This window comes from Microcaecilia unicolor, chromosome 14 (assembly GCF_901765095.1).
Source record: "Microcaecilia unicolor chromosome 14, aMicUni1.1, whole genome shotgun sequence".
NCBI classification, from domain to species: Eukaryota; Metazoa; Chordata; class Amphibia; order Gymnophiona; family Siphonopidae; genus Microcaecilia; species Microcaecilia unicolor.
The window spans coordinates 43,487,598-43,515,592 of NC_044044.1; the positions used below are offsets into that span (position 1 = coordinate 43,487,598).

At 43.5% G+C, this 27,995-nt stretch overlaps 2 protein-coding genes across 4 annotated transcripts in view; one reads left to right on the top strand and one right to left on the bottom strand.

Moving 5' to 3' along the window:
* RNF115 (ring finger protein 115) overlaps nt 1-1,506 on the bottom strand; it is a 49,381-nt gene extending 47,875 nt beyond the window's left edge. For both annotated transcript variants that reach the window (XR_003940018.1, XM_030187652.1), the window contains exon 1: nt 1,329-1,506. Coding sequence is in view for 1 of the 2 variants with exons in the window: in XM_030187652.1 (XP_030043512.1) it covers nt 1,329-1,421 (93 nt within the window). In the remaining variant the exon portion in view is untranslated. The remainder of the gene's footprint in view (nt 1-1,328) is intronic.
* Nucleotides 1,507-1,572: 66 nt separating this feature from the next.
* Nucleotides 1,573-27,972, top strand: POLR3C (RNA polymerase III subunit C). 2 transcript variants are annotated; one of them, XM_030187650.1, is made up of 15 exons: nt 1,573-1,660; nt 2,617-2,786; nt 4,068-4,323; nt 7,106-7,294; nt 8,067-8,164; nt 9,683-9,787; nt 11,366-11,458; nt 11,822-11,902; nt 13,627-13,678; nt 14,693-14,753; nt 15,637-15,787; nt 16,458-16,559; nt 17,291-17,340; nt 25,402-25,551; nt 27,282-27,972. In XM_030187650.1, the coding sequence occupies exons 2-15, from the start codon at nt 2,640-2,642 to the stop codon at nt 27,358-27,360; spliced, it is 1,614 nt and encodes a 537-aa protein (XP_030043510.1). In that variant the 5' UTR covers nt 1,573-1,660; nt 2,617-2,639; the 3' UTR covers nt 27,361-27,972. The 2 variants fall into 2 exon arrangements, with proteins under 2 accessions (XP_030043510.1, XP_030043511.1); XM_030187651.1 differs by having other exon boundaries at nt 1,574-1,660; nt 7,109-7,294.
* Nucleotides 27,973-27,995: the final 23 nt, after the last annotated feature.

The window sequence follows — 27,995 nt, forward strand, 5'->3', positions numbered from 1 at the left end:
AAATATCCTTCCTTGGAACCACTGGTCCACCTCCTTTTTGGTTGTGTTACAGAATTAACCATCACATCTAGTATGCAAATTAGATTTTAAGCATGCAGCCTCTTGCTATACCATTTTGGTGCACTACCTTAGTGTTATAGAAAGCAAAATAGATCTGTGGTCTACAATTTTCACACACTTGACATGGCTTAGTACCCTCCGAGAGCACGTTCTCCACTTCTCACAACTTTTTTTGGGAGGGGGGTGGGGGGGGGGGGGATAGAGATCCACATTCCCAACACTATACAGTATGTCGAGTATAAGAAGAGACATCCATATTCTGTATACCTCACAGTATTTTGGGTGGGGGGAAAAGATCCATCTCTCCTCCCTCTCCCCCCCCTCAAAATACAGTGAGACATGGATGTCTCTGCCCCCTCCCCTTCCCTATACCTCACAGTATTTTTGGTAGGTGAGGGGGAGAAACGCCCATGTTCTCTATGCCTCATGGTATTTTTGGTAGGGAAGGATAGGGGACAGACTTCCATGTTCCCTATACCTCACAGTATTTTGGGTGGGGGGAGAAACATCCATGTTCCTTGCACATCACAGTAATTTGGGTAGGGATTTGGTGCGCTTCGATCCATGGATAAATCCTTCTTATCTGTTCCCTTCTCCACTACTGCCAATTCCAGACTTTGCTCCTTGTCTCGCTGCACCCTAAGCCTGGAATAAACTTCCTGAGCCCCTACGTCTTGCCCCATCCTTGACCACCTTTAAATCTAGATTGAAAGCCCACCTCTTTAACACTGCTTTTGACTCGTAACCACTTGTAACCACTCGCCTCCACCTTCCTGTACACATTAATTGATTTGCTTACTTTATTTTTTGTCTATTAGATTGTAAGCTCTTTGAGCAGGGACTGTCTTTCTTCTATGTTTGTGCAGCGCTATAGAAATGCTAAATAGTAGTAGTAGTAGGGAAGGATGGTGGGCCAGATGTCTATGTTCCCTATAATTTACAGTATCCTGAGTACAGGGAGGGGGAAGATGTCTATGTTCCCTATACCTCACAGTATTTTGGGGAGGGGGAGAAACGTCCATGTTCTCTATGCCTCACACTATTTTGGGTGGGGGGAGAAACACCCATGTTACTTGCACATCACAGCATTTTGGATAGAAGAAAGAGGTCCAGTTTCCTACACTTTACACTATCTTGGAGAGACAGCGACTCCCGAGTATTTTGGCTTGGGGAGGGGCGTCCATGTTCCTACTACCCCCCCCTCCCCTTTAATAGTTATAGGAGTGGTAAACCACCCTCCCCGTCCACTGAGCCCGGTCTGTCCTTACCGGAAGCTTGGGGCTAACCTTCCCTTTACAGCAGTGGCAGAAGAAGCGATGCTGTGACACGGCCGCCGCCGCTGCTGCTGCCGCCTCCGCCATTTTCCACCACCACCGCCGTCTCCTTCCCAGTCCTCTCGTCCTCCGCCGCCTGACGTCAGACCTCCAAGGCCAGCGAGACGGGAGAAGAGAGCGCCCGCGCCGGAAATCGGACGGCACGAGACCCGCCGGCCGCACCAGTGACGTCCCTCCCAAGGAGGTTCCTCCTTGGCCCCTCCTATGCGCGGAGCCAGGTGACCAGAAGTTGCCGGGTGTCACGTGGTATACCCCGGAAGTGGGAGGTAAATGGGGGTACTGTATTCTAAAAATTCAGTACAGTTTTTGCAAGAAAGTGGTGATAAGGTCAAATTCTAGGCTGTGGGTGGCAGCATAAGGCATGAGGTATTAATAGCAAAGAATAAAATGAGCAAAATGCTAAAAATACGAGAAAGGAGAAGAAACAGAGTGTTAAAAAAAGGGTAGTAGTGTGAAATGTTATGTGGGCCTTACAGAATAGCTGAAGTGATAAGAGCATTGCATGCAAATTTAACTCATGAATATTCATTGCGGATATCCTGAAAGCCTAACTGGCTGGGGTTCCTCCAGGACGGGTTTAGGAACCACTGGCTTTTAAAGCGTTGAAAATGAGCACTAGCTCTTCTTGCATCCTGTAATTTCCTTGTCTTTTCATGTTCATTCTGCAATGACCGTCCTGGGGAAGGGAACGGTTGCAAGTGCATTAAGTTGGTCCAACTGAAAAGATCTCCTTAATCATTAATTCTAGATAAAGGAATGCACAGATATAGGATAATAACAGGCCACAGGCACTCCATATGAGTAGCTTCAGCTTTCTGAGTAACTTTATTCAGTGGCAGAAAGAACCTGGTATTCCTTCATCTGCTGAAAGTTGTTGCCTTTGCCCAAAATGCTTGGTGACTTGTTCGCGAGGCTTAGAACCTTCTTGCATCAGATCCATGCTGCTAAAAATTACTGCTTTGGGCTGTTTGGTATTAAAAGTCTGGTTCAGAGATTATATTAGTGTAATAACTGGTTAGCAGAGTTGGAATGGTCTATTGCCACAAATGGTTCCAGTTCTGCCCTGCTGACAGACTACATTGCCTTCCTCAAAGCAGTATCTTCCTTGTGTGTCATTGTCGTGTTTTCACCTTTCCCTGTAGCAGATTTTGTAGTTTCAGATTTTTGATAACATGCCACATTCTGCTATTCATATTTAGTACATATATGCATTTTTTAACAGATATTTAATACGTGCATGATAATATGACACAAGCAGAGATTAAGCTGTGCTCTCTCCTGCTGCAAGAGCACTTTGGAGAAATTGTAGATAAAGTGGGGGCACACATTCTCCAGACAGGTAGTCAGCCACTCCGTCTGATCAGCAATGACACAGGGACACCACTGGATCAGGTAAGTGAGAAAAAAAATACTGATTTTACTGCCTGGCATGCTGAAGGTATTTCTCCAGAATATGTTAATGCATAAGCCCCTAGATTATGAAAATAATCCCAGATCCTGCACCCTAAGGATAGTCAACATCTTTCATACTGTTTTAAGTAGAAGTTTGTGTCCAGCTGGCTGCTGAGGATTTGTATCTGACTGGACTCTGGAGCTAACCTCCTAGGCAGTATAAATATTGTTTTTTTAATTTAGGTATTCAATTGTACACTTACAGATGTGAAAATTAGTTGTATTAAATTGTATTAAATTTCAAGCACCTTGTAAGCAACAGCAAGAACGAGAGTTGAAATTGGAGTGTACTTGGGGAAGGACTTCATTCTCAGCACCGGCCTTTTGGAATGAGATGCCCAAGTTGCTGTGGTTGCTGAAAGATGTTTTTGCTTTTAAAATCCATTTATAAATGTAGGGCACTGTGTAATAAGGTGTATGAGTATTTTTAGTGTGCCTACACTATAGTCAGCACTTAACTGCCTAAGTTTTGCGGTTAAATCGGACCACATAAAAATTAGTACTATCTTTATGTAGTGTCGCTTAGGCAGCTAAGTGCGCCCTTAATTGCATAAGAGAGAGCCAGCCGCATAAACCCGGATGTTCAATCCCTTTGCCTGGAAAGGACATTGAATATTCAGGAATAACATTGGTGGCAGTTTAAAAAAAATGCTCACCACTGCTGGCTGAATATCTACCCTTCTGTTTTGAACCTACCACAGTGGGGGGGGGTTTTCTTTGTGGAACTGGGTTTGATAACCCTGATTCTTGGATGCTTTATTGGTGTTAAGATTATCTGTGTACTATTCTGTTTTGTTTTTGATGCTTAATTTCTCTTTTTGGTTTTTACCTTGTGGGTTTTTGGAGATTTTATTGTTGTTAAGATGTGTGTATTATTGTTTTAATTATGATTGCATTTTTAATTGATGGGACTCATGTTGAGCACCAAGTGGGGGAAAGTGTGAATTAAATTAAAATTAATAATAATAGGATGAAAGATTTTTTAGCAAGGATTAGAGAGTCCCCCCAACATCTATTTCTTCTGAAAAGTGTACATGGTCTAGAACAAAAATTTAGAGTTTCATCTTGGCCCTACTGGAAACAATGGTGTGAATGTCAGTTCTCCATAACTTTATTGAGCAGGGACTGTCTCTCTGTGTCAGGTGTTCAGCGGTAGCGCTATACAAATGCTAATAATAATAATAACTTTATAACTCTGTTCAATATCTCATGCCTGACTAGGTTAAAAAGGCACTCTGTGTGCTCATTCAGCACAACCTGGTGAGTTATCAACTCAGCAAGCGAGGCTTTGTTGAATATGAAGCACACCATGACAGAGTCCTAAGGATCCTTCGATACCCACATTACATTTATACTGCCAAAACATTGTACGGTGACACCGGGGAGCTGATCGTGGAGGAGCTACTGCTGAATGGAAAAATGACCATGAGCACTGCAGTGAAGAAGGTTGCAGACAGGCTGACAGAAACTATGGAAGGTGGGCTTAATACCACAGTTGCCTGAGATACCAGCTTAGTGTGATACAGAAACAAAGTGAAATTTTCCTTCATAGCAGTGGTGTAGCCAAATGGCCAATTTTGGGCGGGCCTGAGGACAAGGTGGGTGAACATGATATTTTCTCTCCTTCTCTGCCCTTCTCCCAACTGATAATTCAGCATCTCCCACAGTTTCTCAAACCTCCTTTCTCTTTTAAAATGTCTCTTCACTTCTGGAAGTTGCTAGTAGTAGCAATGACTCACGCATGCTGCTTGCAGCCATCCTCGAAGCCGTCCCTCTGATATGATCTTGTCTATATGGAAATAGAAAGTTTCATCTGGGGCAGGCTGCGAGCAGCATCTGTAATCCTTGCTCATTGCTAGCGACCTCCAGAAGTAAAGAGATGTTTTAAAAGGTATGCTTGGGGGGATGGGGTGTTTTGAAGGACTGTGGGAACTACTGGATCATTTGGGGGGGGGGGGGAGAGGGGAAGTTGAGTTCCTGGAAAAGGGGCGAACACTGAAGTCTTCATCTGACACGGCTTAGAATCCCCACCAGCCACTGCTGGGTGAGCCTGAGCCCACGGTGGGTGGGTCCCAGTCCAGTGGCTACACCACAGCTTTGTAGAGGCTTTATAGAAACATTTCCTGCTGTGGCAGAATTTCTGATCTGTTTTTTTGTTTCCCAGAATTTTGATTTCTCTGCTCATTCATGGCCTTGACTCTCATCTTTCTGTTTTGGAGAGTATTCTTGTTGGCCTGAGTGTTCTGCCTCTCGGCATCAAAGGGAGACACTCTGACATTGCAAACCACAGGGACTCTTTAACTGCACATGACAGCTTTTTAGCAAATGTTATGATATTAATAAGGTGAGAAACGCTCACATGAAGATTCTTCACCATTATCTGTTTTTAAACATTATCACTGGGCAGATGCAGACAGGCCTTGTTAGTGAGTTCGATATGAGCTGAACAGAGAAAGTTTTATGCTCCTAAACCCATGACTGTGTCAAACTGTGGACCTAGAACATTTTCCCTGACAGACTTTCATAAATCATAATCAATGATATTTGTTTCCCTTTTCCTTTTAATATCCTTTTTGACATATAATAACTTGAAATCTGTTGCACAGGTTATTTTAGGGAGGGAAATTTTCAGAAGTCATTTACCTGGGTAAAAGGCCTTTATGAAAATTACCCACCTCATACCAGTTTTGAAACTTTCCCTGTAAGTTCCTCCATGCAGGTGCATCTACTTCACAGGAGCAGTCTAGTGGTTAGTGCAGTGGACTTTGATCCTGGGGAACTGAGTTCAATTCCCACTGCAGCTTCTTGTGACTCTGGGCAAGTCACTCCATTGGCCCTGGTACAAAATAAGTACCTGAATATATGTAAACCACTTTGAATGTAGTTGCAAAAACCTCAGAACGGCGGTATATCAAGTCCCAATTCCCTTTCCCTATTTGAGATTCTACATGGAATGTTGCTACTATTTGAGATTCTATGTGGAATGTTGCTATTCCACTAGCAACATTCCATGTAGAAGCCTGCCCTTGCAGATCAGCAACACGGCCCTGCAGGCTTCTGTTTCTGTGAGTCTGACGTCCTGCACATACGTCCTGCAGGACGTCAGACTCACAGAAACGGAAGCCTGCGCAGCCGCGTTGCTGATCTGCAAGGGCAGGCTTCTACATGGAATGTTGCTAGTGGAGGAGTAGCCTAGTGGTCAGTGCAGCAGACCTTGATCCTGGGGAACTGAGTTCAATTCCCACTGCAGCTCCTTGTGACTCTGGGCAAGTCACTTAACCCTCCATTGCCCCTGGTACAAAACAAGTACCTGAATAAATGTAAACCGCTTTGAATGTAGTTGCAAAAACCTCAGAAAGGCGGTATATCAAGTCCCATTTCCCCTTTCCCCTTCCTTTCAATGGCAGCTTGTTATTTCTGTCCATTTCATACATCCCTAAATTCTTTAGATTAGTTTTAAGTCTTAAAAATAAACTAGACCTCATACTCTTCCAGTTCAGTCAGATCCAGGGCTTGGATCTGGTGCCGTGAACAATTCCTCACAACTAGCTGAGGATTAATTCCCCCATTTTCACTGTCCTCAGCTGGGAGCCAAAGAGTGGGAACTGTGCAGTCATGGGCCCTAAATCCAGCCACTGCACATCCACCACTGCACCATGACTGGATTTGCGCCTCTAGAGCACAGCTTTATATGCTTTTTAAAAGTCTTCTTTTCAAAATCTCTCTCTTGGGGAATTTGGTGTGCTAGTTTTATAGCACTTCTTTTGGTTTCTGTGACATCACAATCACCAGGATGCTGTGGTTTGCTTGGGTCCTGTGAAACTAAATGCTAGAAGATAAATTCATCAGAATTCTAACCATTTCAGTGTACATAGCCAATGGTAGTCGGTTTTAATTTGAAAGTAGTGGAGGACTATGCTAGTGCTTGGAGCAGTGGCCTGAGAACCAAAGACTCCAGGGTTCAAATCCCGCTGCCCCTCCTTGCAATCTCGGGCAAGTCACTTAACCCTCCATTGCTTCAGGTACGGGCTTACATTTTAAAACCTCTGGGGACAAGAAAATACCTATCGTACCTTGACGTAACTCACCCTGAGCTACTACAGAGAAAGGTGTGATTCAGATAGTGTACTTGAGTTAATTCTGCACACTGTGTAATATCAGGAAATGCTGATCTTGGTTCCAGAAGGTTCTTCTGCTGCAAGAATCTGAAGCCTGGCGATGTCCAGCCAAATGTATCTCATATGTTGAAATGTTTTCAGCAGATGGGAAAGCCATGGACTATGGTGAAGTCTCCAGCACATTTGTGCGGTTGGTGGATACACACTTCATTTATAGATGCCCTGCACCTTTAGAACCTCCAGAGGGAGCAGCCGCACCGGCTCCTGTCGCACCTCTGCTGTTGACCAGTGAAAAGGACATGTACACAGTCCCCAAGCTGAGTATGATCGGTGAGCAGTCTTTACCGTCCATAAAGGTTCTAATGATGTGTTCAATGAATTAAGGGGGGCATCATCAACATGAGCTACCATTAAGACTTATTTTACAATTAACCTCAGTTATGAGTAAACAGGTCTTATTGCATAAAATGGGCCCTGTGCTAAAATACCATGCGTTAGTAAAATAACCCCTCTTAACAGTAGCCCATATTGATAGCTTCCTCCCTTAGTGTGAAGAGTCTGTCTCTGGTAACCAGAGCTGATATTGTGATGTCATAATGCCTCATTCCACCAATGCCTGAGCCAACCTCATCAGTGATCATAATGGCTTGATTGCCCTATATTACTTCTGATACTGTGATGTCATAATGCCTCATCCCACCAGTGCCTGAGCCAACCTCCATCAGTGTCACAATGGCTCGATTGTCGTATACTTGGCGCACTTTTATTACATATAGCCGTGATTTTGATTTCTGGAGACATTTCTTTTTTCTTTAATTAAGGGGGGAAGTTAGGTTATGTTACTGTTAACTAAGTCTCATTGTATAAAATGGGACCTGTATAGAATAGAAAGTGGTAAAGTAACTCATCTTAATGGTAGTGCATTGTAATGGAAATAAAAGTGGGTTGTGTAAGTTTCTGGCTTAAATGCTGAAAGCAGATGGTTAACAGGGTTGCAGATGTGGTCTGGGTTATGGTATTGAATGCTGTAACGTGATTGTGCCAACTCTGTTTCCTGGCTGCATGAAATGTTTCACCTTTCCCTTTTCCCCCATCCTGGCAGGGAAAGGGAAAAGGAGGAGATCATCAGACGATGATGATGATGACGATGCCAGTGAACAGCAAACAAAACGACAGAAGAAAGAGGCAGACAGCAAAGAGGTCAGTGTCATTGTCGACACTCCTGGCTTGACCCCTACAGTGCGCAGAGAGCTGTTTATGTTTATTGAAAGATTTGATGTACTGCTTAGCTTTTTAGGATAACAGCAGTGATGTTTCAATTGAAAAATGTTTGTCGACGGTCGAGCTGGGTAATCTGTCTGGTGTTCATCTGGCCTCGTGATTTATGTTTCTATCTTTTGGGAAGTAAAATGGGCCTATATGTGCTGTGGGGCTACAGCTAGTACTGGCTTTGCCTTGTCCTGAAAAGCAGAGCTCTGATCATGATGCTAAAATTACCCTGCTACCCAAGAAAAGCCCTACTACCCAGGGTTTTAGACAAAATGAAGGTGTTTGTCCATCATGTTCACCTGCATTCCGAGTGCCTCTGAGCCTCCAGGGCTACTGAAAATATGACTTAACCAGTGGTTTTCAACCGGTGTGTCAGGACACACTGGAGTGTCGCCAAGATCTGGGAAGTGCCCGTCAAATTTCTGGTGACACAGCACATTTGTGCTTTCTTTAAGAACCATGTGTGTGGCAAGTCAGGGAGAGTTGAGAATCAGGAAGTCAGATTCTTGAAATCTCCATTACTAGTCCCAACATCACCAGCGCCAACTGGAAATATTGGCCTCTGGCCCTCCCGGTCCTCCACCCTGGCTAGCAATGATGAAATGATATAGAGGTTTTCTTTCTTTGTTTAGCTGAGGAATGTGGTAGCCGTGTTAGTCCACTCTTAAGGTTATCAATAGAAATCAAACAAAATAAAACATGGAAAAGAAAATAAGATGATACCTTTTTTATTGGACATAACTTAATACATTTCTTGATTAGCTTTCGAAGGTTGCCCTTCTTCGTCAGATCGGAAATAAGCAAATGTGCTAGCTGACAGTGTATATAAGTGAAAACATTCAAGCATTACTATGACAGTCTGACAGGGTGGGAGGATGGGGGTGGGTCGGAGGTATGCATGGGGACATCAAAGCATATCATTGATATTCTAACAGGATGGGTGTGGATAGGTGAGGGGTGGGGTGATCAAGAGAGACATACAGTTTTATGGTTTATAATGGGCTCAAGATTTGTTTAGCTGCAAATTGTAGTTTTCAATATGTCTTGCGTATGAATATTGTCTGTCAGGTGTGTTACAACAAAAGAAAGGTTGAGAAGTACTGGTCTAAACCACCCGTTCTATTCTGTAACACTATTTTGTATGGTTCAGTCATAGTTCTTTTCCTGATGTCTAAAATTCTGTGATGTCACACCAGTTCTTTCATTGGCTGTGACATTATAAGCATGGTGACACACAGCAGGATTAACCAATCAGATTGTAGCCCAGAACACTCAGACCAATGATATATTTTCAGTTGGATTGGTCTGTAAGGTAAGAGTATGAGGGGGAAGTCTTGGGAGCAAGCTTAGATCATTTGATTCTTATGTTGATGGATGACGTAGATGTTCTATGCCGGGATGCCTTTGAAGAATGCACAATATCTCTAAATGTAGCATATCTCTCCCCAGACCCTTCCCGATGATGGGATTTACTGGCAGGTTAACACTGAGAGATTTCATCAGCACTTCCGTGACCAGGCAGTAATCAGTGCCATTGCTAATAAGATGGACCAGGTATGTGTGCAGGAATCTGTGCCAGCTTTAAGGATTTTCAGTCCTTTTTCTTGTTGGGCTATATTTTTCTATTATTTTGCCTGTAGTCCCCCTCCCAAAATTGCATGATTTGTATGCTTCGCTCTGGCTGGTGAGCCAGTTCTCTGTTCAAAAAGTAGAGCTGCTTACCTGTAATGGGTTTTTTTTTTTAATGGACAGCAGGATAATGCAGACACATCTCTGTTGATGGCCCTTATAACAGAATCAAAACCCATAAATTTCTATGGGTTTTACTAGTCATGTGTCTGGTTTCCTGTTTGGAGCCTATCGAATATAGAAACAGCACTGCCAGAAATTTTAATTCAGATGACTCAAGCACCCCATATCTTAAGAAACAGATGGGGCCTGTCCTGCCTTATTTCTTTCCTTACAGAAAATGAACCTGCACATCCATATATGATTGGGGTAAAGCAGGGCTGGATCGGCTTGCCAATTGTAATATGAAGCCACCTTAGTACAGGGATTCTTAACCCAGTCACCAGGATACACCCAGCCAGTGAGTTTACAGAATACCCACAAAGAATATGCATAAAATATAGAAATGGAGAAAAATTAGAGCAAATGGAGTGGAGGAGTGGTTAGTGCAGTGAACTTTGTTCCTGGGGAACTGAGTTCGATTCCCACTTCAGCTCCTTGTGACTCTGGGCAAGTCACTTAACCCTCTATTGCCCATGGTACAAAATAAGTACCTGAATATATGTAAAGCGCTTTTTTTTTTTGTTACATTTGTACCCCGCACTTTCCCACTCATGGCAGGCTCAATGCGGCTTACATGGAACAATGGAGGGTTAAGTGACTTGCCCAGAGTCACAAGGAGCTGCCTGTGCTGGGAATCGAACTCAGTTCCTCAGTTCCCCAGGACCAAAGTCCACCACCCTAACCACTAGGCCACTCCTCCACTCCACTTTTGAATGTAGTTGCAAAAAAAAACAAATCTCAGAAAGGCGGTATATCAAGTCCCAGTTCCCTTTCCCAAATAAAGATCACATGGCCTATTCAGTCTGCCCATCCATGCCATGTGTTCTCCCTATCACTCCCCTAGAGATCCTATTTACTTGCCCCAAGCTTGCAGTGCATGCACTGTGGATATCTTGAAAACCAGACTGGCTTGGTGTGACTCAAGGACTGAGCAGAGAACCCCTGCCTTAGGGAGAATGTACAGTCATATGGTGGTTTCTAACAGGGAAATGGGACAACACTGTCTGCTCATTTGCTACCTTTGCAAGGCAGGTAATACAGTATAAAATTACACCAAGTCTTTCCCCACAATTTCCTCCCTGCTCTGTAACACTTTCAGGAGTATGTTTTTGTTTTGTAACATTATTTCTGACCCACTGATGCACTGTCTGGATGGTGCACTCTCTGGAGCAGAGCATTGAGGTAATAGATTTGCAGATGAATTGAAAAATTGATAGGGCAGGGTTTCTCTCAAGAGTATTTAGAGTAATGAGGATTTATCCTCTGTCTCTGCTGGGAACGAGAGGTGTGACATATTTGTGGGAATCTGTCTGAAGGCCCCTTTGCTCTTCTCTGAAACAGATAAGCAGTGAAATTGTACGGACCATGCTCAGAATGAGTGAAGTCACCACATCCTCCAACGCAGCTCACACACAACCACTGTCCTCCAATGAGGTGAGTTCATAGCATTAGACTCCAGTTCCACAGTAGTTTGAGCCATTCCAGCTTTTACATTGAACTTAGTGAGTCCATATGTGAACGAATAAGAAGCTTTAAGCTTTAAATTTGTAGGTAAGAAAAATCCTTAGGTGTTTCTAATTAAGTTCATACTAAAATCTGGAGTGGCTCAAACTGCTACACACAGGGAATCTTAACTTGCAACCTGCTTTTTTGATACATGTCACAAAACAATCACGTTTGCATATCTGTCAATTTTAGGGTCAGGAAAGTAGATTGTGTAAGATGCTTAGAATACAGCTACATTTTAAGGGATCCGATGCATGTGCCGTAGTCCTTTTTTTATTCTTTAATTCACAGATCTTCCGATCTCTCCCAACTGGTTACAACATCTCAAAACAAGTCCTGGACCAGTATCTTTCTCTGTTAGCAGATGATCCGGTAAGAACTTTGAATAGCTGTGCCTGAAAATTATTTCCAAGTTCATGTATAGGGGGTAAAAAGCAGGAAACTAACCAAACTTTTAACTCTTTTACTTAGGGGCCCTTTTAAGTTTAAACAATTTTTATTCAGGATCAAAAGAACCACACAGCAACTGCTGAATAATAGCACTAAGAAAACACAACAGTCGATCACAAAAGAATCATAGGATAGAAGAATACAACAATGGAAAAAAAACATATAAAGCATTCCACAGGAGAAATGTAGGATTCCAATTTATATAAGCAACCACCCATCCCCCAACCCCATATCCTACAAGGGTGGCCCAATGTCTGGACTCTTATGACTTCGGGCTATTTAGGGGCCCTTTTAATAAAGTTTCTGCACATTGATGGTGTGCTCAGCATGTCCTCTGCAGTTACCACGCTGACATGTTCTGTGTCTTGCTTTAAGACTGCTTGCAGTTAGCATGAATGCACTCAAGGAGGCGGTAAGTGCACCCGCACTAACTGAAGTAACAACACACAGTGCGCACCCTGTGCTAACCGTAGTGTGCAGTCCACGCCCATTCTCCACCCTCTAACACAGCATGCATTTAACAGGCAAATTAGCATACACTGTCTTGCCACCCCAGTAACAGTTACCACACTGTGTAATAACAGCATTCACTGACTGCTTAATACATTTTTATTTATTTAATTTATTTATTTATTACATTTGTATCCCACATTTTCCCACATAGCAGTAGGCTCAATGTGGCTTACATTTTAGTAAAAGGGCTCCTTAATAAGGTACTAATTTAAACTTATGTGTTCTGGAATAAACAGAAGTTTGCATGTTCACATGATACTTCAGTCTGAATTGTTCAGGTCCCAGTTGTAGAAACCCTTTTATAGATCTTCGTATAGAAGTCTGAATTGAAGTCCTGGTTGGTTACTTGATTTCTGTATTGCGGACATTATGTAACATATTTTTATGCACCAAATCACAGATACAGACACACACGCATGCACATTGTAAAGGGAGTTTATCTGCACTGCTTACCCCCTCCCCTTTCTGAAGACTTCAACTGCTGTAAAGGATGAGGCCCATTTAATACTGTATCTGCCTGCACTAAGACATAGAATGAACAGCTGACTCTCATAGACCACTGGCTGGGAAGGGAGAGGAAAGACGGGGTACTGGGTCCTTGGTCTGTGTATCGGAAACCAGTTTCGAGAGATGGGTCATGCATTTGAAGTACTGCTTTTCTATGGTACAACCAAAGCAGTTTACTTCTTATATAAATGCACCTTCTGTATCCCTAGTGGGCTCACAATTTAAGTTTTTGTACCTGGGGCTCTGAAGGGTTAAGTGACTTGACCAGGGTCACAAGGAGCCACAGCGGGAATCAAAGCCAGTTCCCCTGGTTCTCAGCCCACTGCACTAACCATTAAGCTACTCCACTCCTGAGTGGCCAACGGGCATTTGATAAGACTGATTGTAATGTAGAATATACTCCAATCAGTTTCTCCAGAAAGGCCCTGGCATGTTTGGCTGTCTCGTAATGTGCTTTAGCTAGTGTAGTGTATTTTCTAGACTGTTCATAATTTTAGGCCTTGGTTGCTGAAAAGTTTAATTTCATTTCTCTCAAGGAATCCAGCAGCCTGGAAATTGGGAACTTTTGCAAAACTTTGTCTGAATTTCAATCCTTTTCATGACCTAATTTTCCCCTTTTCTTGCAGTTAGAGTTTGTTGGAAGATCTGGCGATAGTGGTGGAGGGATGTTTGTCATTAGTATCCTTTTGTAGAATGTATTCATTGCTGATGATGTAGTTCATAAGTCTTTATCTGCTCCCTCAAGTTTCCAGCTCAAATTCCATTGGGCTGAAGCACTATCAGTCTTCAATGACCTGGGGCAATTTTTCCAAATTTTTCAACTCCTTCCTCTTGCCAGCCATCCTGACTCAATGTAGAACCTGCTGTGTGTGCACCCTAAGTGTTGCTGGGATTTGCACCCCTCCCCTCCTTGAGTCCTACAGCTGCTGCCTCCACCGCACCCCCAATCCCAGCCAGCCTGGAGCAAAAGCCATGTCCGGGACTCAAACCCAGGTCTCTGTGGTCACAGAGTCATCAATTAACTCATTTTTTAAAACTCTTGATAAAGGAAAATTGTTTAGGTTCCTATTGTACTGAGATTTAAGTTGCTTCAGTTTTGCTGTGAAAAATTGTTCCCTCACTTACTGAGCAGCTATGACGTCTTTAGCCATTCTTTTGCTTTGCCTAATTATAAAGCCAGAATGATCCAAACTGCCTAACTGGAAAGACTCCTAAGATATTCCCTGCAGAAGGAGCAGCTTTTCTCATTCTTTATGTTTTTAGCTATCCAATTATGGAATAATGTCCCTGCAGAATTACCTTTAATTAGATGTTGTTTTTCATTTTGTAAAGCTGTGAAAACTTGTTTACTGAGTTTAATAAGATATGATGTTTGCTAAGTTTTAATTAGATATGGTTTTTTTATTATTTCTAATTCCTGAAGTCTGTATCGGTATTTCTTTTACTTAGTATATCTCACCTTGAATCTCAAATTGAGGGAGTTGGCGGGTGATAAACCTTGTATAACATAACGTAATGATTGGGAGGGAGGTGTGCAGTAGTTAGACTCTGCGGATTGTCCGCCGACACTCCGATGTTTCGTATCATCTTGGCTCAGCCGCTAGTGGGATGAAACTGTCTCTTTATGCGCCAGCCCGTTGTCTTGAGCTTTAGAGGAACCTGGTTTCTGTATTTTAGCCTTAACACACAGAGATCTCCACAAAGCACTTGCCACTTTGGCTTCGGCGACGCTGGAATCTGTTGTGCAGGAACGGTAAGTGTTTCTCCCCTCCACATCTCAGTTTCCCTGCCCAGAACTTGCTAAATGTAAGAAAGGTGATCTGCTGGCAGAGGATTTTAAGAGCAGATAAGGCATCCCAGGGAAGACATGCCTCCTAAGCACAGTGGATCCTGCAAGGAGGATGAGGACTAGATGATCCCTTGAAGTTCCTTCCATCCTTACCTTTCTGTGATTCTATCATTTTGGCTTTAGCTGACCTTCTTTTGATTACCTGTTGAAAGATCTGATGGTGGTAAGTGCCTTTCCAGCTTGCATAGGTAACTTCCACGGTTACCACGCAGGTTGAGAAGAAGAGTGTAGGCAGTGCAGGGGTTTCAGCTGCTTTTCTTTAGGCTCTCTTGATTCAATAAAGAGAGACCGCATGGAGGAGTAGCCTAGTGGTTAGTGCAGCGGACTCTGATCCTGGGGAACTGGGTTCGATTCCCACTGCAGCTCCTTGTGACTCTGGGCAAGTCACTTAACCCTCCATCGTCCCAGGTACAAATAAGTACATCTATATAATATGTAAACCACTTTGAGTGTAGTTGGAAAAACCACAGAAAGGCGGTATATAAGTCTCATTCCCTTTCCCCTTCATCAGGAAAGTGACACAAACATCATGATTACTAGAGAGGTTCTCTCTTATTCTTTACGAAAGGCACCTTCTCCTTCTATGTTGGTCAGAAATGTTTCTGTGGTCTATCTTCAGAAAGATCTCACCCCTGTGTATTTTAATGAGCGATGGCTGCATTTTAACCCTTCCCTCTATAAGATATTTGGGCTGTGGGCACATCTGGTAGTATCGTTTTGCCAGCTTACAAAAACAGGTGTGTCATTGAGCTGGATGGTGCCCCTGAGTGTTGGCTTTTTCTCGCAGCTTCGGCTCCCGCTGCGCCCGGATCTTTCGCCTGATCCTCCGGAAGAGACACCTGGAGCAGAAGCAGGTGGAGGACTTCGCCATGGTTCCCGCCAAAGAAGCCAAAGATATGCTATATAAGCTGCTGTCCGAGAACTTAGTGACCTTGCAGGTAACCTTTGCGATCAGTCAGATTTATCTTTCATTTATTAGCGTATTAAGAAGCAGCGTAAGGTGAGTTAGGACAGAACAAGATTTTCAGCAAAGCTAGCGAGTAAAGGCAAGTCAAGCACTATTCATCCCATCGCAGGCAGCATTTTTTAAAACGCTGGCCACTGCAGGCTGAATTAGGCTTGGATATTTAGTGCCGGCCTTGTATTCGGATACTGGCAGTGAATATCCTGGTTTTTGAAGGCTTTCAGAATTTATCTGGGTACTTCTGATGTTTAGTGGTGGTATCTGGATTACTGTTTGGGCAAGTTAGGATTTCTGTATGCTGTCCTGCTCACCCAGCCAGTTATATGGATAACTGGCCCTGAATATCAGCCATGCCCTGAAAACGTCCGGCTCCACCTCTGCTCTGGCACTAAGCAGATACAGCCACGAGAATCATTGCTGATATTCAGCAGCAGTCTTGAGTTAAATGCTCCCGAGTGTCAACACTAGACCTGGTCAGCATGATTTATCCAGGTGGGAAGGCTCCAATGCAGTTACATCACACTTAATATCAATCCCAATGTTTTTTTTTTTAATCTCTTCTTTTCATACCCACATTTTTCATTTATTTGCTCTTATATGTGTTCTTTTTATTTGGGCTAATGGGAGTTTCTCTGTCTGAATAGGAAATTCCCAAAACTCCAGATCATGCCCCATCAAGGACCTTCTACTTGTACGCAGTGAACATCCTCTCTTCCTCTCGCCTGTTGCTGCAACGGTGCTACAAGGTACGGCAGCACTCGGCCCGGGTTTGATTTAATCCAAAGTCATTTACGTCTTCGTTTTTTTTTATACCTGTATTTAACCCTTACTGCAGTTAACAAAGAGTGAAGCCGCTGTTTAACCCTTACTGCAGTTAACAAAGAGCAACTCTGCTATTTAACCCTTACTGCAGTTAACAAAGAGTGAAGCCGCTGTTTAACCCTTACTGCAGTTAACAAAGAGCGAAGCCGCTGTTTAACCCTTACTGCAGTTAACAAAGAGCGACTCTGCTATTTAACCCTTACTGCAGTTAACAAAGAGCAAAGACGCTGTTTAACCCTTATTGCAGTTAACAAAGAGCGACTCTGCTATTTAACCCTTACTGCAGTTAACAAAGAGCGAAGCCACTGTTTAACCCTTACTGCAGTTAACAAAGAGCAAAGCCGCTGTTTAACCCTTACTGCAGTTAACAAAGAGCAACGCTTCTGTTTACCCCTTACTGCAATTTACAAAGAGCGAAGCCGCTGTTTAACCCTTACTGCAGTTAACAAAGAGCAACGCTGCTGTTTACCCCTTACTGCAATTTACAAAGAGCGAAGCCGCTGTTTAACCCTTTCTGCAGTTAACAAAGAGGCAGTCAAAACTTCATGCGTAATTTTGGCCGCCGAGCAATATAAGGGGATATTAAAGTTCTTTGCAGTAATTTCTTTCCCCATAGTGATGTGTAACCTCCTTACTTTTCACTTCGGTTTTGCAGACTGTGGCCAACCTAATTGAACGGCGTCTGTTCGAAACAAAGGAGAACAAGTAAGTCTGTCTTTGGTACGCCCTCATCAGTATTCTATATAAAAAGACTTTCCAGAGCTTTGAAAAGAGAGTCACTGGCTTACTGAACGTGAATAACAGGGTGTGGTGCTATTACAGTGTTATCAGGAGTGGTTTAAAAGCTCTGGTCTTAAAATTGGACATACTAGAACACGATTACTAATTTAAACTGACCAGAAAAAGAGTGGCTTTTTTTGATGGGAGCTGCTTGCTTTGTACTGAGATGAATTGTGTGGCTAGCTTTGTTGTGCTTTTATTTATAATAAAATTAAAATCTCTTCATGGTACTAAAATATTTATCTAGTTGTTCCTACAAAATATCACCAAAGGTCTTCAGGAATAAATATGTTTTCAAAGACTTTATAAACAAAACATGGAATAACCTTTGCTCAATCAGTAGAGAGTTCCATATTATAGGCAATTTCTCCCATAACCTTTCCAACAAACTTGTAAAATCTTATTTTCTAAGTACAGGGCAAGACTAGGCAGTCATCTAGGGCAGCAGCTTCTTGGGTGGGTGGGGGGGAGGCAGCAAAAAGCTGCTGCAGTCAGAGCAAAACAGTAGGTCCTGAAAGTGCAGAAACATCAGCACATACTTTAACTTGCATTTCCTTATCTCTCCAGACCTGTCCCGACCAGCAGATGGGTGGAGACTGAGAGCTATTGGATGTGTGACATCACCCCGTTGAGTCCCTTGCAGCCCTGACCCAGTCAGTATTTCTCAGTCTCCTGCAGATATTTAGACAGTAGGTTGATGGCGTGCTGGGTTTGGCCCATATTATTTAAAAAATTAAAATTAAAAAAAAAAGAACCTAATGGGAATTTGTGATTCCATTCCATTACATCTCAAATACATGTGTCCTTGCCTCAAACATCCTCATAATAGGAGATATCAACTTACACCTTGAAGACGACACCTTAACAGGCACACGAGAATGCAAAGAATTCCTAAAACTTTGGGATCTACACGCACCTAACACTCAACCAACACACAAAAAAGGACACACACTAGATATCATCACACACAAATTTGATCTAGACTCAACAATCCTACTTACAGACACAAGATGGGCACCTACACTGTGGTCAGATCACCATAAAGCAAATGTCTCCCTTCACTGGCGAACAACAAATAAAAACGCAATCAGCAAACCTGAGCGAACAACATACACCATGAGAGGAAAAATAGATCCCACAACATTTTGGCAACAGATCTATCAAAACGAATGGCCAACGGATACAGACACCATCCAATTCCTCCAAACATGGGACGATATATGTAAAACAACATTAGACAAAATCGCCCCAATCCAAACCAGAACATCACACAGGAAAAAACCAATTTCCTGGTTTACCGAAGAACTGAAAGACCTTAAAACACAAGTCAGGAAATTAGAAGGCGCTTGGTACAAAAAGAAAGATGAACAAACACTAATTGCCTGGAAACTACTTCGGAGGAAATACAAATACACCATAAAACAAACTAAACGACTACATTACAAAACAATAATCGGACCAAACTACAAAGACACACACAAACTCTTCAACCTCGTGAATAAATTGCTAGACACCACGCCAGTTACAAACAACAACAAAGACGTACCAAGTGTAGACAACCTTGCGAAATACTTCGAAGAGAAAATTATACAACTACGACTGAAAATACCCACTAGCCCTAATGAATACACCACACTCCTAGACTGTCTAGACCCAGAAGATGGAATATACCCAGCAGACAGAACTTGGACCGAATTTGAATTAACATCAGAGGACCTCATCTTTGAAACACTCAAAAGATTCGCCAAATCCTATTGCAAACTAGATATATGCCCAAACAACCTCATGAAATCAGCTCCTCAACAATTCATAATAGACCTAACGAACCATATAAACTCCATACTACAAAACGGACTCTTCCCAAAAGAAAAAGGAAACATTTTACTTACCCCAATACCCAAAGACACAAAAAAAAGTGCAAGCAAAATAACTAATTACAGACCAATAGCATCCATACCACTAATGACCAAAATGACCGAAGGGATCGTAACAAAACAACTCACAAACTATCTAAACAAGTTCTCCATACTGCATGACGCCCAATCAGGATTCCAATCGAATCACAGCACAGAAACAGTATTAATTACCCTGATGACTAAATTCAAACAAATGATTGCAACCGGCAACAACATACTCCTACTACAATTTGACATGTCAAGTGCCTTTGATATGGTCGACCACGAAATCCTACTACATATACTTGAATACTTTGGCATTGGAGGTAATGCCCTAAATTGGTTTAAAGGGTTCCTAACCTTGCGCTCATACCAGGTCACATCAAATTCAACTACATCTGCAGCATGGACACCAGAATGTGGAGTACCTCAAGGATCACCCCTTTCGCCAACTATTTTCAATCTGATGATGACACCCTTAGCAAAACTTCTATCAAACCACAACCTCAACCCACACATATATGCTGACGACGTAACAATATATATCCCTTTCAAACAGGACACTAAAGAAATCCTTAACGAAATCAACCAAAGCTTACAAATCATGAACACCTGGGCTAATGCATTTCGATTGAAATTGAACGCAGAAAAAACTCAATGCCTGATACTCGCCTCCCAATACAACATTAATGAATTCACCGCAATAAACACACCAAACCTAAACCTTCCAATCTCAGAAACCCTAAAGATCCTTGGAGTCACTATCGACCGCCATCTAACACTTGAAACCCACGCTAGCAACACAACCAAAAAAATGTTCTACTCCATGTGGAAACTGAAGAGAATAAGACCTTTCTTCCCAAGATCCGTCTTCCGCAGCCTAGTGCAATCACTCGTACTCAGCCATCTTGACTATTGCAACTCACTATATGCAGGCTGCAAAGAGCAAATACTGAGGAAACTTCAAACAGCTCAGAACACTGCAGCCAGACTCATCTTCGGGAAACTAAAATACGAAAGTGCGAAACCACTACGAGAGAAGTTACACTGGCTCCCACTCAAGGAACGCATCACTTTCAAAGTATGCACACTAGTCCATAAAATCATCAATGGTGAAGCCCCAGCCTACATGTCCGACTTAATAGACCTACCACCCAGAAATGCCAAAAGATCGTCTAGAACTTTCCTTAACCTCCACTTCCCAACTTCCCAAAATACAAAGTGATGCACGCATCAACCTTTTCCCATATGAGCACGCAATTCTGGAACAAATTACCACGAAACCTAAGAACGACCTATGAACTAACCAACTTCCGCAAACTACTAAAGACTCATCTCTTTGAAAAAATCTACCAAAAGGATCAAAGCACATGAAGACCACACACACTGTTGGCAACGCATTAACACATTCTCCTATTACACCTATCCCCATAATTCTAACACACCCAGCCTTTCTCTCTTCAATTTTATTCTTTCCCCTATCGATACCTGGACATTGTTTCAACTCAACTCCTCATAATGTAACCATAATCAAGTAATAACTTATTGTACTTCCATCGTTACAATGTATTGTAAGCCACATAATCATGTAATAACTCATTGTACTTCCATCGTTACAATGTATTGTAAGCCACACTGAGCCCGCAAATAGGTGGGAAAATGTGGGATACAAAAGCAATAAAATAAATAAATAAATAAATCACATTGTATTTGTTCACACCGGAGTCAGCAAACGCCTCTCCGGTGCAATGTAAGCCACATTGAGCCTGCAAATAGGTGGGAAAATGTGGGATACAAATGTAACAAATAAATAAAATAAATTATTAACCCATTAGTGCCCAATGTTCCCATATGGGCACTTATTATAGGAACATTGGGCATTAATGGGTTAAAAGTAAATAATTAAAGAAACAGAATTTGAGTCTTTGACCATGTGGGCTCTTCGGTGTGCTTGACTTGTGTTCTGATTTTGACCACCTTGGGTGATACTACTACTACTACTACTACTTAACATTTCTAGAGCGCTACTAGGGTTACGCAGCGCTGTACAATTTAACAAAGAGAGACAGTCCCTGCTCAAAGAGCTTACAATCTAATAGACAAGTGAACGGTCGGTCCGATAGGGGCAGTCAAATTGGGGCAGTCTGGATTCACTGAACAGTAAGGGTTAGGTGCCGAACGCAGCATTGAAGAGGTGGGCTTTAAGCAAAGACTTGAAGACGGGCAGGGAGGGGGCTTGGCGTAAGGGCTCAGGAAGGTTGTTCCAAGCATAGGGTGAGGCGAGGCAGAATGAGCGGAGCCTGGAGTTGGCGGTGGTGGAGAAGGGTACTGAGAGGAGGGATTTATCCTGTGAACGGAGGTTACGGGCGGGAACGTAAGGGGAGATGAGGGTAGAAAGATAGTGAGGGGCAGCAGACTGAGTGCATTTGTAGGTAAGAAGGAGAAGCTTGAATTGAATGCGATACCTACCTCTTGTGTTCCCTAGCCCCAGGGTGTACACTTCAAGACTTTGGATCCCCCCACCACCACCCCGTCATCTTCTGACTGGAGCTGTGCCTTGGCCTCGTCCTCCAGTTGGCCCAGGGAGGGGTTTCTTAAGTTTCCCCATGGAATTAATTAAACAAAGAGCAAAGAGCTTAGCTTAAGGTATTGGAACAGTCTGACCTCTGGGTCTTGCGGCTGCAGAGGACAGGTGGGGAGTGCAGCCAAGGTATGGTGGTGGGAAGCTTGAACAGCCAGGCAAGATAGGTGAATATTTGGCATGTTTGTGCGCATGTGCCTTATTGGCAAATTGGTCTCAGGTGGACGTGGTGACTTGTCGACTCTTTTTACGGTATGAAGTGAGACTCAGACTGCAGTGGTGGCTGAACTGCACCAATTTGTTGAAAGGCATGGATTTGGAGTCCCTGGAGTGGATTGTGGTGACACTGGATGCCAGCCTCACCGGTAGGAAGTACATTATGAAGGCTAAGTGATGAAGGGCTGGTGGTTTGACAACAAAGGCAGTGTAGCCCATCAGTCGCCTGGGAACGAGAGACATTTGCCTCGCATTGCTGATGCAACACTTGATTCAAAACAAGCCGGTTTAGTTATTGTCGGACAATGCCATAGTGGTGGCATATGTCAGCTGCTAAGGAGGCACCAAGAGTTGTCTTGTGGCATAGGAAGTGGCTGACCTCATGCACTGGGCAGAGCACCATCTTCACCTGCTTTCAGCGGCCCAAGTGGCGGAGACCAATTATCTCAGAAGGAATGTCCTGGATCCATGAGCATGGGCTCTGTCAGATGCCGCCTTTCAGAGACTAGTGGCTTATTAGGGATGTCCAGTGATGGACTTCATGACCACTGCAAGCAATCCAAAGGTCCAAAGATGCTTCAGTTTCTGGAAAGTACAGGTTAATCGAGGGAGTAGATGCATTAGTCAAGACCTGGTCAAGTCAGGGGCACCTGTACATGTTTCCCTCATGGCTGTTGATAGTTTGCACCCTTCAGAGGATTGAGACTTAATCAGGGAATGGTGCCTTAGTGGTGCAGAATTGGCTGAGGTGGCCATGGTATGGGGATCTCATGAAAGTCAGAGTCAGGGAGTCCTTGCCGTTGCCAGTGTCAGAAGATCTCTTGTGTCAGGGCCCAGTTTGGATGTTTGACTTGGGTTGGTTTGGTCTTACCAAGTGGGTCTTGAAAGGGTGAGGTTACTAAAACAAGGTTATTCTGCTAGGGTCATAAAGACCTTGAGTTCCAGGAAGAGGTCCACGTCCCTGGCTTATATTAGGATTTGGAGAATTTTGACAACTGATGTGAAGTTAAAAGGAGTCATTCCACTTAAGCTGTCTATAGGTGAAGTCTTGGAGTTCCTCTAGAACGTCTGGATAGGTTTAGCGATGGCTTCCCTGAAGGTTTAGCTTGTGGTGAGTGCATGTTTCTAAGGTTTGGTGCAAGGCTGGTCTTTGGCTGTTCATCTGGATGTTTTGTGATTTCTTAAAGAAGTTAAGCATATTAGACCTCCATTTCACTGGATTGTTCTGCCATGGGATTTGAATTTAGTTTTGTCAGTCCTGGTTCAGGCACTCTTTATGCTGCATCGTCAGACAACAATGAAGTACCTTAACCCTGAAAATGGTGTTTTTGATTGCTATCACCTTGGCGAGGTGGATTTTGGAGTTGCAGGCTCTTTCCTGTAATGAGCTATTTCTCCTTATGTCCTAAAAGAAGGTGGTCCTTTGCCCGATGCTGTACTTTCTGTCCAAGGTGGTCTCCCAGTTTCAAGTGAGTCATTCTCCTGGTGTTTGATCGGGCAGTTGTCAGGGATCCTTTATATTGTTTAAATGTGTGGGAAGTTGCACAGCTATTTTCAGAGGACCAAGAAGTTTCAGAGGTCTAACAGACTTTTTGTCCTGTTGGGAGACCAGAAAAAGGGTGAGGTAGCCTTTAAAGCTACAGTGGCCAGCAGGATTAAGGAAGATAGCTTCCTTAATCCTGCTGGCCACTGTGCCTTTGCTTATCTGCTGAAAGGAAAGCCGGTTCCATTTGAGCTGAACCCAGGCTTCTTCATGGGCAGAATGTTCCTTGTTTCCAGCACAGAAGATATGCAGAGCAGCAACTTGGTCAACATTGCATTCCTTTTATGAAGCATTACCGATTGGATGTTCAGAAGTGACAAGACGCAACCTTTGGAACTGGATGTTGGCAACTGGGTTGTCAGGGTCCCATCCTTACTGATTACAGCTTTGGTACTTCCCACTCATTTGGACTGATCTGGAGAGATGATAAGGAAGGATAAATTAGGTCTTACCTGCTAATTTTCTTTCCTTGAGTCTCTCCAGACCAATCCAGAACCTGCCCACTATCTGTACCTGACTGTTTTGGGTTGTTATGGTGTCTTGTAGAAGAGGAGTCACGCTCTTAGTTTCCCAGTTTATGGAGAGTCACCTGATTCCGGGTTCTGCTATGCAATAACAAAAAAAGACAAACCAAAGTGACTTGGTTGATTAGGAATGAGTTGTTCTTGTTTATTCTTTCCCTGGGTTTTGGGGGATTGTTAGAGTTCTATCAGGTTGCTTGGTCAATAGAGATATTGACTGGGTCAGGGCTGCAAAGAACCTTTAAAGGAGTGATTAAGAGCTACTGGATGTGTAATCTCCACCCATCTGCTGGTAGGATAGAATATACCCACTTGTTGGAACTGGTCTGGAGAGACTCAAGGAAAGAAAATTAGCAGGTAGGAACTAATTTTTCCTATTTCAGGATGTTTGTATGATCGTTATGACTGTTGAGTTTAATTATCAAAATATTGGAGTGTTAAGTTAGGGGCCTGAAAGTTAATTGGGGGAGGGAGGATATAAGGGTAAAGGTTTTCTTAGGGCACTCACCACCCTTGCACTGGCTCTAAGAGCTGACCTCAGGCCAGTGACTCAGCAAATCATGCCTCATCCCTTTGCCCCATTGAGTGCTTTGTGATGACAGTCATAAATGCTTCAGATGAAAGCTGACTGTACAGCTTGGTTACTGATTCGAGATTTACTTTGATCTTCGCTGTTGGTGTTATGTTGGACTCTGCCTTGCCCTCAAAAGAACATAAGAATAGCCATACTGAGTCAGACAATGGTCCATGTAGCCCAGTAGCCTGCTTCCAACAGTGGGCAAGCCAGGTCACAAGTACCTGGCAGAAACTCAATTAGTAGCAACATTCCATGCTACTAATCCTGGGGCAAGCAGTGGCTTTCCCCCCGTCCATCTGAATAACAGACTATGGACTTTTCCTCCAGGAACTTGTCCAAACCTTTTTAAACCCAGATATGCTAACTGCTATTACCATATCTTTTGGCAGCGAGCTTAACTATTCTTTGAGTGAAAATTGTTTCCTCTATTTGTTTTAAAAATATTTCCATGTAATTTCATTGAGTATCCCCTGGTCTTTGTACTTTTTGAAAGAGTGAAAAATCAATTAACTTTTACTCATTCTACACCACTCAGGATTTTATAGACCTCAATCATATCTCCCCTCAGCCATCTCTTTTCCAAGCCGAAGAACCCTAACCCCTTTAGCCTTTCCTAGAGGTGTGTCTCACCGGGCCACACTCTGTCTTTGTAGGCGTCTGTTGGAGAAGTCGCAGCGGATTGAGGCCATCATTGCTTCCATGCAGGCCACAGGCGCAGAGGAGGCGCAGCTTCAGGAGATTGAGGAGATGATCACGGCCCCAGAGCGCCAGCAGCTGGAGGCATTAAAGCGCAATGTGAACAGGTTAGAGGGGAGGGTGTCCTGGAGGAGCATGCTGGCAAAACCTCTAATATCAGTAATAACGCCAGGACATTTCCTAACAATTAATGCTCTGTCTGCAACAAACAGTAGGTTCAGATAATGCGTAAAGAGTCATGAAATGTGTCAGACTGCAGCGGAGTTATATGTTTAACTTGGGACGAGAGGAGGGGTGCTTGCACAATGGATTTTAAATCCTCTTTTCAGACTTGAGGATCTTTCACTCTTTATGTGTTTTTCTTTTTGTTTGTTGACAGGGAAAGCCACAGTAAGACAAACAGTTTCTTTCTTACTGGGTCTCAGAGGCACAAGGAGATAAAGAAACTCACCCTGAGCTAGCTGAGGGTTAGAACTGATGCATAGGGTGAGGGTGATCAAGTGACTCATGCAGCATCAGAGAATCGGGGCAGAGTTAATTAGAAATGAGGTAGAAAGAGATGAAAAGTCAGCTCCAGGCAGGTCACATGAACTCCTGTTCCAGGACTTATTGTGAATCAGTCCAATGTCTGCCCCCTCCTTGAAGATACCTGCAATTTTCATATGCCCTGCTGTGCCATAGCTAGAAATGTGGAAAGGAGTTGCAGTGGGAATCGAACCCAATTCCCCAACCACAAGGCTACTCCTCCACTCTGAAACCACCCCCACCCTTTGAAATTCCCGCTGGGCCTGACCACTTTGAAATTGAAAGTACTCGTGCCTCTCTCTCCCCCCCCCCCCCCCCCCCCCCCCCCCTCCACAGGCACATTGTAGTGCTGTGCCTTTGCAGGAGGGAAGCATGAGTACTTTGTTTCAAAGAAGTCAGGCCTAGTAGGAAGTTCAAAGGGTGAGGGTGGTTTCGTAGCAGTGCAGCGCACCCACCCCCTCCCCCACTACTTCAACTTCAGAATCTAAGTTCTGGCTTCTTTCCTCTTCCACACCAGGGCCAGCACTCAGCACATGCAAATTCATTTGTGCTGTGTACCGCAGGGCTGCTGGTGCTGATCTGAATGCCACCAGTGGACTTTGTGGTGCTGCCATTGCTGATCTGACTGCCGTGGCGCTGCTAGTGGACTCTGTGCTACGTGCTACCGCAGGCAGACTGAGGGTAACGCCAGGAGCCCCTTGAAGCTGTGAGGCCCAGGGCAGCTGCCGTGTTTGGCCCCCCTAACGCCTACCCTGCTGCAGATGCAGTATGAATACAGTGCATTCAATTTAAAACCTAAAATCCCCTTTTCCAAAGGTAAGATCCCTATGCAAGGTGGCTTATGATGAGAATAAAAAAAACACTTCGGATCATAAGTCATTCTAATGCTGGATCATCTCCGTCACACCACTCTCACAGCCATGGTCCACTAGATCAGCCCTGCCTACATCACCGGTACTGCACAAATCACGAATTAATAAGGCGTCTCCCCAATTAAGCAGCCTGGAATAGCCCAATGCTTAAAGCAGCAGGCTGAGAACTGGGAAAGCTGAGGTTCAAATCCCAGTGACTCACCTGTAATCTTGGGCAAGTCATCTAACTCGCTATTGATTCGGGTGTAAATTTAGACTGTGAGCCTTCTGGGGACAGGGAAATGTCTATTGTACCTGAATGTGGGAATGACATCCACATCCGTTCCTCCGTTTCTTCACAGTGGGGACTCCATCACATCCTGCTGATGCCAGAGTCTAAACAGCGGTTGTCGCAGTGCGTTCAGCTTATCTGTAACATCTCTTGCTCCTTGTTACTGCAGGATCGATGCCAGCGAAAATCAGGTGGATGAAACCATCTTCATCCTGGAGTCTTACATAAGCACCAGCACAAAACCCTGAAGAAAACATGTCCAGAATTGTACCGGGTCTCCTACATGGGCATGAAACTCTCTGCTGCACTGGCAAGGGACAGTGTATTCCACGGACATTTCTTTTACAGAGGCAGGGACTGAATTTTGGTTTGCATGGAGCTGAAAATAAAATATTCAAAAAGATGCTACAACATGCTATCACACTTTACCGGATGTTATTTACCACAGGTCGCACTTTATACAGTGGGACCTATTTTACTAATAGTAGTATTTACTAGTAGTATTTTACTAATAATACACTTTAATGGCGTTAACGCACAGCAGTGCACTTTAATAAATCCATCCCTAACCTGCTGGACCCTGTTCTAAAATAGTGTTCAAAATTAATACCTGTATGTACGAGGTAGATCTTGCGATGTATGTTATATTTTTTATATTAAATTGTATCTGTGTTGATCCTTTTAATCAGAGGGGACTGGCTGTGGGATTCTTAACTCTCCTTCAGGTTGGGTCACATTCCTTTCAAATGGTTAGAGCTAACCCAGTCTCTCTCACTAGGTATGTGTGTACAGTGCAGTTGAGTACATAAGAATAGCTATACTGGGTCAGACCAGTGGTCCATCTAGCCCTGTATCCTGCTTCTAACAGTGGCCAATCCAAGTC